Below are 11779 nucleotides of genomic sequence, written 5' to 3' on the forward strand. Positions count from 1 at the left end.
AAATGCTTGTTGATTTAATGTATGATTAAAGAAATGCTTGCTCATTTGACAAATAAGCAACTAACTATTTGCTCATTGGAGAAATGAGAAACTAAGTTTTTGCTCATTTGTTAAATTAGCAACTAAGTATTTTCTCCTTTGAAATATAAAATCAACAATATTTCAACAAAATTAAAAACACAAAATTTCTATATGTTCGATAAAGAATGAGGGGATGTGCTAAAAATATTAAATCTTATATGTATATAAAAGTATCATTACACTTTTTTTTGGACAATTTCTAATATCAAGATGACTCAATTCACCACAACCTCTGCATAATCTCTTCTTTTTTTGGTTTTGTTCTACAGCCTTTTCTTTTTCTCCCTTCAGCCTTTTTGCACTTCTACCTCTTGTTTCAACATTTGACACATCAATCTCAGTCCCTTTCTTTTTTGAAGTCTTTTCATTTGATACATGAACTCTAGTCCCTTTATTCTTTGAAATTTTTAGAGGTTTGACAATTATTTCAATTGGCACACTAGCTCCAATCAATAGCTCAATGTCTTGTTCTTTGTTTTTTGCACTTCCAGTTGTTGTTTCATTATTTCTTGCAATCCTCTTAGCTTCCAAATCCTTTCTTAATCCTTGAAGATTTATCACAAGGTCTTGAAATATCTTCATCATTGCCTTCTGCCAAACTTACACAAGTGTGTATCTCTGACCATAAATCATTTAACAATTTTTTCTTATCAATTATATTAGCACATTGCTCCAACAGATTTCCTCCTAAGTCAAAAATTGGTTTCTTCAGTGCCCTAGTAGTCCATCTGTGTAGCATATTCTTCTTAGGAATGGTTTCAAACCTTTTTGCTTTCCAAACCCAAATCATATGTCTACATGGAATTCCTTGCCTATAAAACAGCTTGCAAGAACATGTGGTGTCATAGTTAGTTGAATTAAAACAACATCAAATGTTCTAGTCCGATTTCCTTCACTTACTTTTGAAACTTCCAATCCATTTACTTTATTCAATTCATCAACACCACAAGAAAAACAAGCAATTTCAACCTCATATTGAAATTCATAAAAGACAGAGTTAGTATATAAATGTGAGGCATGCTTTTCTATCCATGGTGATGTTTTGCACTCAGGATATTTGTGCTTTGAATCATTATCATTCTGACCTTGAGTGTGTCTTTGGGCATCAATTGCAGCTTTATATCTCAAGTAAAACTCAACAAGTGACACATGAGGATTGATAAAGGAGCAAAAAAAGTTGTTTTCACTTTCGGATCTTGATGTTGTACGCATTATTCCTCCAAGGAACACATCTCTGAAATATGCCAGAATCAACTTGTCCCTTATCGTGTACACATAACCTAACCACTCATGTTGTTCCAAGTGGTATTCAACCATCACCTTGTTCCACATTTCTTCAAACTCAGCAGGTTTAATTTCAAGATGCCAAACACAAGCACATAAGTTTTTTTAGGAAACCAGTTTCTTCCTGCATGATTGTTTTCTCCACCTTATCTGATAACTTCTTCATTATGTGCCACATACAAAATCGATGCTCAGTCTTCTGAAACACACTACTAATAACAATTTTCAATGTTGTATCCTAATCCATGATCAGACATTTAGGTTCATTTCCACCCATTGCCCTGAGAAATGATCTGAACAGCCACTGAAATGACACAATATCTTCCTTTTCTATGAAACCAACAGCAAAAGTAATGCAGCTCTTATGATGGTCAATCCCTGTAAATGGAGTAATCACCATGTTGTACCTGTTTCAGATTAAATTTTAAATGAGCAAATAATTCAATGCTCATTTGACAAATGAGCAAATAATTGATTGCTCATTTGTTAAATGAGCAAATAACTCAATGCTCATTTGTGAAATAAGCAAACAATTCTTTGCTCTTTTGTCAAATGAGCAAATAATTGAATGCTCATTTGTCAAATGAGCAAATAACTCAATGCTCATTTGTGAAATAAGTAAACAATTCTTTGCTCAATTTGTCAAATGAGCAAATAATTCAATGCTCATTTGTCAAATGAACATACAATTCAATGCCCACATACAGACTCTTATCAAAGAATATTGGACTTATGGAGATATTCACTTTTCACATTGAAGTAAGCAAACAATTATACTAAGTTCATTTAAAACAAAGTCATTAAGTTAAGCCATAGTTATAACATAGAAATGAATTTTGATTATTATGAATTACCTATTGGTTTGGTATGTGGTATCAAAGGATACCATATCACCAAATAGAGCATAACTCTTTTTACAAAGGGGGTCTGCCAAAAATGCTCTACAAAGGCAATAATCTTCATCCATCTCAAAATCAAAGAAAAAAGCGCTGCATATTAGCTTTTTGTTGGTAAAGTTATTCACGAACATTTGAGCATTGCTTCCTTGAATGTATGTTTTTAAATCTCTATGAAAATTTTTGAGATCTTGCTTAGATGCACCAATGTTATCATATCCTCCAACAATTTCCTTCATCATTTGAAAACTTGTAACGGGACAAATATTCACTTATTTAAAGAACAAAATAGTTTGTCAAATGAGCAAATAATTCAATGCTCATTTTTCAAATGAGCAAACAATTCAATGCTCATTTTTCAAATGAGCAAATAACTATTTGCTCATTTGTCAAATGAGCAAATAGCTTTTATTAGAACATATAGAGAATTCATGAAACATAAGAGAATTTGGAAGTGTTACCTTAGAATTATTCACAATTATTTTTTTGTGTAATATGTTCATTTCCTTCCTTATTTTTGGAAGAGATTGCAACTAGGTGTATAAAGTACATGAGTATGTCCCTCATGAAATTGTGTCACTATGAATTTGTTATCACCACAATGCTTTAGGACAATATGTGCCTTGCACCAAACACGAGTAACGAGTCTCTTCCTTTTGATTGAAGTTTTTTCTTCATTGCTTTCCCCTTCCTTGTTATTTAAATCTTCTTCAACAGTAGCCTTTCTTTTCTCTTTGTCTGCATAAGGTATATTGTGATTTCAATTCTTTGCTTCTTTGTCTTTTAGTTGCAGACTTCCTTGTGTTGAATCTAACAGCAATGCGTAACTTTCGTAAAATTCAAGGCCCTCTTCAAGATTATTAAACTTCATCCCTATAGCTGGTTTCAAGTCATTGGGGCATATATATGTATACATATATATATACATACATACATACATACATACATACATATATACATATATATATATATATATATATATATATATATATATATATATATATATGTACATATATATATATATATGTACATATATATTATATATGTACATATATATTATATACGTACATACATATATATACGTACATACATATATATATACACGTACATACATATATATATATATATATATATATATATATATATATGAAGGGATCCTGTTTGGGGTAATTTAACCCCAGCCACGTGGCCCAATGGTAGTGCGACACGTGGCATCTCGCCATTGGTTAGCAGGGCTCCAATCCCCTGCTGACACGTGTCCTAGGAACCCTAAATGGGGAACCAATGCTCCCCACTATAAATAGTGGGGGAATCCTCATTAATGGGCATTCAATTCCTTCTAAAAGAATTCACTTACATTCAATTTCTTCCAATTCAATACTATCCTAAATACATATTACACTAAAACCGAGCAATCTTAATTGCGGATTTCTCCCATTACGCGAGAAGTAATTACCCTTCTTACGCACTTTCTTCCTCCCGTACATCACTGACTTGATCGTCGGAGGCGGAGCTCCACCCAACCGGAGTCTTCGTGGTTTTGCAGGTACAGGCGGTCGAAGGGCATTCTTGGAATTGTAACTCTCCCGCAGGACACATCGAAAAACCCCGAAACATTTGGCGCCGTCTGTGGGGAGAGTACTTCTGAGATGGCTTCTAACCCTGTAACACCGGATCAGGACAGGCGACCATCGACTGAGCCTGAGGTCCAGACGGACCATGACAGCGGTGATGAGTACGAACTCAACACCTATGTGGCCCCAGACGGGTCCTTCAGAACAAAGCACACCCGTTCCAAGGATAAGAAGGAACGGGAAAGCATCCAAGATGCTCCAAGCAACCCAGCCGGCAACACGTTTGGGGCTGCCCAGGCGGCAGAGGATTCTGCTCCCGTAACTCGGAACGAACTCATGACTTTCATGAATAGTTTCAAGGGCGAGATCCAGAACCTCATCCGGTCAGCTACTCCCAAGAGGAGCCAGCCGGCCAAGCAGCCTTCTTCTAGCAAGAAGGCTATTAAAGACCGAGTCCCTACCCCTCATCTAAAGCCGAAGGAGGGGGAAGGTCTTCGGTTCGATCAAAATCGGCTCCGCTTCCCGCAAGCAGAGCCTAGAAAACCCATCCGGCACTTGCAGCCGGATGGTTCCAAAAAGGTGTTTTCTGACGCCCGGACGTTTCTCCAAGAGAAGAGAAGTCTGGCGTCTGCGTCGGCTTCAACGTCGACCTTTCCTAATAGTTTCTGGACACCTCTAACAGGCGTACAAGAACAAGTCTAGGGAGTCAGACGGGCGAACCATCCGCCCGGTCTGGACCCAAAGTGATCCAGCCTGGTCTGTTCCGTTCGCCGAATGGGCTGGGTGGATCCCCTTTTACCCAAACGGGTCCGTTTGGCAGAAATGTGCAGCAGCCGTTCCAACTCATGGACTGGCAGCAGCGCCTCCTAAACTTGGGAGAACAACCCTCGGCGTTCTCCCCTGAGATAACCCAGGCGGCACAGCCGGCCAAGATAAAAAACGTGTTGGTAGGGGCCTATGATGGTACCTCCAACCCAGAAGATCATTCAATGGCTTATTCCAACCTCATGTACCTACAGGGGTTGGATGATGTCGTCTGGTGCCGATGCTTCCCGGCTACCCTGAAGGGCATTGCCCAACGGTGGTTTGGTAACTTACCAGCTGGCTGCATCAACAGCTTCAAGACCTTGGCGTACTTGTTTACGTCAAACTTCTCAATGAACATCCCGGCTAAAAAGACAAGCCTCGATCTGGGGGCAATACAGCAGGGTGACAGAGAAGGACTCCGGTCGTATGTCAGGCGGTTCAATCTGATGAGAATTCAGATTCAAGGACTGTCTGATGAGGTGGCTTACACAAACTTCTTTAAAGGTCTGAAGGATGGGTCGACTTTCAAGTTTGATCTCGTCCGGAAAAGGGTAGCCACCCTCCAAAAGGCGTTAATGGAATCTGAAGCCTACATACAGGCGACGGAGCTTTGTGCTGTAAAGCAGCCGTCGGATTCCAAAAAATCCGACAGAAGAGACAGCCGGCAACAACAACATCAGCCGGCAAAAAAGGAAGAAAAGAAGAGAAAGGAGGTCTGGGCGGCAGACCGATCTGGTCAGCCGGCTCAGAAGCTCAGACAGAAATCTGAACCGTACGTCCCCAAGTACGAGTTCACAAAGGACTGCTCCTCCATCCTCATGGAGATCAAGGACCGGATGTCTCTCGACAAGCCGGCTGTGATGAAAAGCCCCGTAGGCAGCCGGGACAAAAGCAAATACTGCCAGTACCATGAGGATGTTGGCCATGACACTAATGGTTTCTATAGCCTCAGGCGGCTATTAGACCGTCTGGCCGACGAAGGGACTCTAAAGTCTTACCTGCCCAAAGCCAAGGGCAACACCCTGGCCAAGAAAGGGCAGGCGGCAAAAGCGGTTCTTGCAAATTCAGAAACGGATGAAGAGACTATCTTCACAATAGCAGGCGGCTTTGCCGGTGGGGTCCCACTATCTGGGGCACCAAAGACAACATCAGGAAGCTGGTTAACTCAGTTGAGGAGACCCAGGCGTCGAAAGACATATTTCCTGAGGTCCTTATTTCTGAAAAGGATCGGGGCAAGGTCAGACGGCCTCACGATGACCCCATAGTCATCGAATGCAAGGTTGCCAATCAGAGAGTTGGCCGGATCCTTATAGATACCGGGAGCTCGTCTGACCTAATCAGCTATCAGTGCTTGACCAAGCTCAAGTAAAATCCAATAGCATGCACCAGGCGCCCCACCCGCTTGTTGGTTTTGGGGGAGGTGTAGTGCATCCGGTAGGGAGTATAGATCTTCTCATCCGGCTGGGTGAAAAGGGGGTAGGACGCCACATGGTAATCAAATTCCTGGTTGTAGAAGAGCTTGCCGCCTACAACATGATTTTCGGCCGTCCGGCCCTCAATGAATCAAAGGCTGTCATCGTTCCCTCCCTCATGCTTGTCAAATTTAAAAAGGACGATGGTACAGTCGGTTCCCTCAAGGGGGACCAGAGGACGGCTAGGCAGTTCTATCTCTCTGACGTCAGACCTACTATAGGGGCAGCCGGCGACGGCAACCCCATTGACCTTGATAACTGCGATGCAGCAGTCCCGGCTCCAAGGGCAGCCGGTAAAAAAATAAAGGCGGGCCAAACGGACCCCGTCAAACAAGAAAAATAGCAATCACTAGCCGGGGAAAGGTCAGATGATCAACGACCTTAGCCGGCTGGTGACTGCATTGATGTCGTCCTCGACAACAGCCGTCCTGATAGAACTGTCAAGGTTGGGACGGTTGCTTATGAACGGTTGGGAGCAGACTTGCTCCACCTTCTAAGAGAATTCAAAGACATCTTTGCCTTTGAAGTGGAGGAGATGTCAGGCGTATACGGACCCCATACAGGCGTCAGCCCGGATCTAGTTGTCCATAAGCTTGTCGTGGATCCTAAAAAGAAGCCGGTTAGGCAGAAAAAGAGGGATCACGGTGAACAGAGATCTCAGGCGGCAGCGGCTAAGGTCAAAAAGTTCTTGGAAGCTGGGTTCATCCGGCAATGCTACTACTCGGATTGGGTAGCAAACGTTGTCCTCGTGAAAAAGCCGAATGGTATCTGGCGGATGTGTGTAGATTACACAGATCTAAACAGAGCATGCCCAAAGGAAAGTTACCCGCTTCCAAAGATCGACAATTTGGTCGACTCTACAGCCGGTCATGCTCTGATGAGTTTCATGGATGCCTACTCAGGTTTCCACCAAATACCCCTATGGAAAAAAGATCAAGAGAAGACGGCCTTCGTCACTGATCAGGGGTTATTTTGTTACAAGGTGATGCCGTTTGGGTTAAAGAATGCGCCGGCTACATTCCAGCGCATGATAAACACCGTTTTCATCAATCAGATTGGCAGGAATGTAGAGGCGTACATTGATGACATGATAGTCAAATCCAAGCTGCAGACGGATCACCTACTGGACCTCCGAGAAACATTCACCACACTCAGGCGGCACCGGGTCATGCTTAACCCAAAGAAGTGTGTATTTGGTGTTGAGTCTGGGAAGTTTCTCGGATTTTTGATCGATCAAAGGGGCATAGAGGCTAATCCGGAAAAAGTGCAAGCGGTCATAGACATGCGGTCTCCTAGCACTGTGAAAGAAGCCCAGAAATTGACCGGTTGCCTGGCGGCGTTGGGAAGATTTCTCAGCCGGTCAGGTGACAAGTGCCTCTACTTCTTCCAGGCCATCCGGAAGAGGTCCAGATTTGAGTGGGGAGAAGAGGCGGAAGTGGCATTCCAGAAGCTAAAGCAACATCTGCATTCGTTGCCAAGGCTAGTGAGCCCCCTGCCCCGGGAGGTCCTTTACATGTACCTCGCTGTCTCCGATCATGCTCTTAGTGCCGTTCTCCTCGCTGAGAGAGACGGCAATCAGCTGCCGGTGTATTTCATCAGCCATGTGCTTAAGAATGCTGAACTCCGGTACCCCATGATCGAAAATTTTGGGTTGGCTCTGTTCGTTGCAGTCAAACGGTTGAAACCCTACTTCTTGGCTCACCCGGTGATCGTATATACAGACCAGCCGCTCAAGTGCCCAATGACCACCATCGAGTCATCCGGCAGAATGATCAAGTGGGCTGCTAAAATACAGAGCCTTGAGATAACTTTTGAACCCAGGCAGGCAGTGAAAGGTCAGGCGTTTGCCGGCTTCATTGTCGAGATGACTAGGCCGGTACAACCGGAAAATCCTGATCAGGTTTGGAAGTTATTCGTAGACGGTAGCTCTACGGTGAACGGTTGTGGTGCAGGCGTTATATGTCATTCTCCAGAAGGGGATAAGTTTGAGTATGCACTACGGTTCCGGTTCCAAGCCTCTAATAATGAGGCGGAGTATGAAGCCCTGCTAGCCGGTATGCGCATGTGTAAGGCAGCAGGGGCAACAAAGATCGCCGCCTGCTCAGACTCTCAATTGATTGTTAGCCAATACAATGGTGACTACAAGGCCACCCATCCGGCTATGATCAAATATCTTCAGGCGGTAAGAGAAGAGGCCGTGTCGCTTGACGAATTTCATCTAATTTAGGTGCCCCGGTCCGAGAATAATCAGGCGGATGCTCTTTCCAAGTTGGCATCATCCGCCTCCTGCGATGCACATAGAACGGTTTTTTTGGGAAGTCATTGAGAAAAGAAGCATCGATCATGACCCCATAGGTATCCTGGATCGAAGCGCCACCTGGATGGACCCCATCCGGGCTTACTTGGCAGACGGTACCTTACCGGATGACCCTTCTGAAGCAATGGCGCTCAAGAAGTGTGCTCTGAGTTTTGCTATGCATCATGGGGAACTTCTCCGGAAGGGTTATCTACAGCCGTTTCTAAAGTGCGTAACCCCTGAAAGGGGAAGAGAGGTTCTAGAGGATCTGCACGCGGGTTTTTGTGCCTCACACATAGGCGGCAGGTCCTTGGCAAGAAGAACCAGGCGGTAGGGTTATTTTTGGCCCACTCTTAAGGCAGACGCCATGGATTTGGTGAAACGGTGTGATAAATGCCAAAAGTTCGCCCGGCTGATACATCGACCGGCAACTGACTTGACAGCCATCCATAGTCAGGTTTCGTTCGCAAAATGGGGCATGGACATTTTGGGTCCGTATACGCCTGCGTCAGGCGGTTGCCGATACATTTTGGTAGCAGTAGATTACTTCACCAAATGGGTTGAAGCAGAGGCGGTCAAAGGAATAAAAACAAAAGACGTGATCTCCTTCATTTGGAGAAACGTTATCACCCGGTTTGGGGTTCCAATGTCTATGGTCTTTGATAATGGACCTCAATTCGAAACACCTGTCCTCAAGAGCTGGTTAGGAGATCAAGGAATCTCCCATTTTTTTGCATCCGTTGGCCGTCCTCAGGCAAACGGTCAAGTTGAGGCCTTCAATAAACTGATCTCAGACGGTATAAAGAAGAAGGTGGAAAGAGCCGGTGGACTATGGGAAGAGGAACTACCTCATGTCCTTTGGGCCATCCGGACTATTGAAAAAGGGGCAACCGGTGAAACCCCATTTCTCACGACATACGGCACTGAGGCGGTGCTCCCCATCGAACATTATGAGCCAACGCTTCGCATCATGCTATATGATGAGGCAACCAACTGGGAAGCCATGCGGCTTGCATTGGATGCCCTCCCAGAGCGAAGGGGCAACGCAGCTTTACGCCATGAGATTTACCGCCTGAGAATGACACGAGCCTACAACAAGCGGGTTCACAAACGGCCCTTGAAAGTAGGAGATTTTGTGCTTCGCAAAATGGAAGCAACCGGTAGTGCCAATGAACAAGGAAAACTGACCAAATTGGGAGGGACCCTACCGGATCTTTGAAGAAGTACGAGACGGCACATACCGCCTGGAAACCCAGACGGTAGAAAGCTGCCTAGAACTTGGAATGTAGATAATCTCAAAAAGTACTACTTCTAGAAATTGTATAGTTTTTGTATATTTCTATATAATTAATGAGAAAAATTTACTACATATAGTGCTTACATGCGCCATGTCTTGTGCTTAACACAAGCGGCACCCTTTACTTATTTCCCATGCACCCTGTCTTGTGCCCAACACAAGCAGGCCCGGAAATTTAATGAATCAATCGGTGACATCCAATCGGGTGAATTCATCGAAGAGAACATCTCCCATTTGGGTGGAAAATTGTTCTAGTGATCAAAAATCAGGCGGCCCTGACCGCCTGATTGATCCATGGCACCAAAGAATTGCGGGTTAGCGTTCCCAAACATGCATCCGGCCCCCTCTTTGGATTGAGTACCATTTAAGGCTGGTCTCAAAACAGACAGCCGGTACCTAATGTCCCGCCTAATCGACTAAGAGAAGGCAGGCGGACAAGCATCTGGGTTAGGCCAAGAATTTATGAAGGGTGTTCTTGCGAAAACCCAACCGGCAACCGTTACAAACGGTTGATACTTGGCATTTAGCTAAAACCTTAGCATTTGCGCTATAGCATATGGATAGCCGCCTAGCACCATTTCCTTTATACCAGTCTCCTATCCAGGGGCAATTACCTACCCTAATCCCAACAAGTCATGCGGAAACACATTCATTCAAAAAACATGCAAGGCAAAAAATAGTTACTTGAAATAGAGTTGCTTGCGAAGACTCATACGGTAATTGTACCGCCTGGGTTCTCTTGTCTACCCTCGAAAATTTCTTTGCTTACCTTCACAAATTTCTTTACCTAGCTTGCGAAGACTCAGACGATAATTGTACCGCCTGGGTTCTCTTATCTACCCTCGCAGATTTCTTTGCCTATCTTCACAAATTTCTTTGCCTAGCTTGCGAAGACACAGAAGGCGGTTATGCCAGCTGGGTTTTCTTGGCTACCCTTGTAAAATTATCAAAGCAAGAAAGAAGCGAAATTCAAAACAGCAGAAAGGAAAAGAAGCAAATTCATTCAAAAACCGGACCAACCGGTCGAATTATAGCAGAAATAGCCGGCATAGCTGGTGAAAATGTTAAATTGTTTACAAAAAAGATAAACCGACACAGCCGGTGAAAATGTTAATGCTCAAAGTAGAAGACAATAACAGAGTAGTCCGACCCTTCCCGCGCTATTACAAGATAATGAACGGCGCGTAGGCCGGGAGGTCGTTGCTACTCTACATTCACTGTAACCCGGTCGCCCTGAGCTTGGCTCCCTTCCGCATGAGCTTTGTCGGTGTTAGGGACGGAGCCGGGATCCTCATCCTCAACTGTCGCCTCCAAAGCAGCCGCTTCCGCCTACATACGCTGGAACTCGGCGTCCACCCACTGCTCGTACGGATCGGGCCCCGACTGACCCTCCTCTTCAGCCAGAATGGCCAGGTCTGCATATTTATAGGCGAGCTCCCAGACGTTGTAGTCTGCACCCGGGTGGATGATGGAGAACGCCCTCTTCATTCGGTTTAGGCAGTCCTGCTCATTCTCCTTTATGAGCCGGCTCTGATCAGCCTCTAGGGTGGACTGGAAATTACGCTGAGCAGCGGCAGCCTCCTTGACCAGGCGGTCATTCTCTAATTGCAGCTGTTTGCTGTCCTTTTCCGCCTGGTCGAGCCACTTGAGGGGCTCTTCATGCTTTTTCAGCTCATTTTCAGCGTTGTCCAGGGTCGCCTGGAGGTTGTCCATTTTGGTCCTTTGCTCTGAGAGGGCCCGTTGGAGGGACTTGACCTGATCCGCCTGTTGCATGATTTTAGCTTTAGTTTCTAAGTCATGCACAATCATGGAATAGTGAGCAACGCTATGCGCGTCATCCGCAGAACGTTTGGCTCTTCTTACCTCTTCCTGCTTGCGGATGTAGGCCCTCTTAAGCCCCTCCACGCGGAGCAGTGCCTGCAACAACAACACGACCGGTATTAGTTGAAAGACCGGATGGGTATATAACAAATTATATGCCGGGTGGGCACTTAGTTACTTACATCGGCTAGGTCGACCATGACCTGGTCGGCATTGAAGGTATTGATTCCAGGAATCGCCTCCTTCTCGTC

At 44.7% G+C, this 11779-nt stretch overlaps 1 protein-coding gene across 1 annotated transcript; it reads right to left on the reverse strand.

The window, feature by feature from the left end:
• Positions 1–601: 601 nt before the first annotated feature.
• On the reverse strand, positions 602–1413 carry LOC110739638 (protein FAR1-RELATED SEQUENCE 5-like). The gene is made up of 2 exons (XM_021920087.1): positions 1051–1413; positions 602–904 (listed from the first exon to the last, which is right to left on the reverse strand). Exons 1-2 carry the CDS (start codon positions 1411–1413, stop codon positions 602–604), a joined length of 666 nt encoding a protein of 221 aa, XP_021775779.1.
• Between the last annotated feature and the right edge of the window lie 10366 nt (positions 1414–11779).

Source organism: Chenopodium quinoa, unplaced genomic scaffold (genome assembly GCF_001683475.1).
Source record: "Chenopodium quinoa cultivar QQ74 unplaced genomic scaffold, ASM168347v1, whole genome shotgun sequence".
Lineage (NCBI taxonomy): Eukaryota > Viridiplantae > Streptophyta > Magnoliopsida > Caryophyllales > Amaranthaceae > Chenopodium > Chenopodium quinoa.

Coding starts and splice junctions, on each gene's coding strand:
- LOC110739638 (XM_021920087.1), bottom strand. CDS start 1,413: ATGTGGAACAAGGTGATGGTTGAATACCACTTGGAACAACATGAGTGG. Junction 905..1,050: donor TTTATGAATTTCAATATGAG/GTTGAAATTGCT, acceptor TGTTCTTGCAAG/CTGTTTTATAGGCAAGGAAT.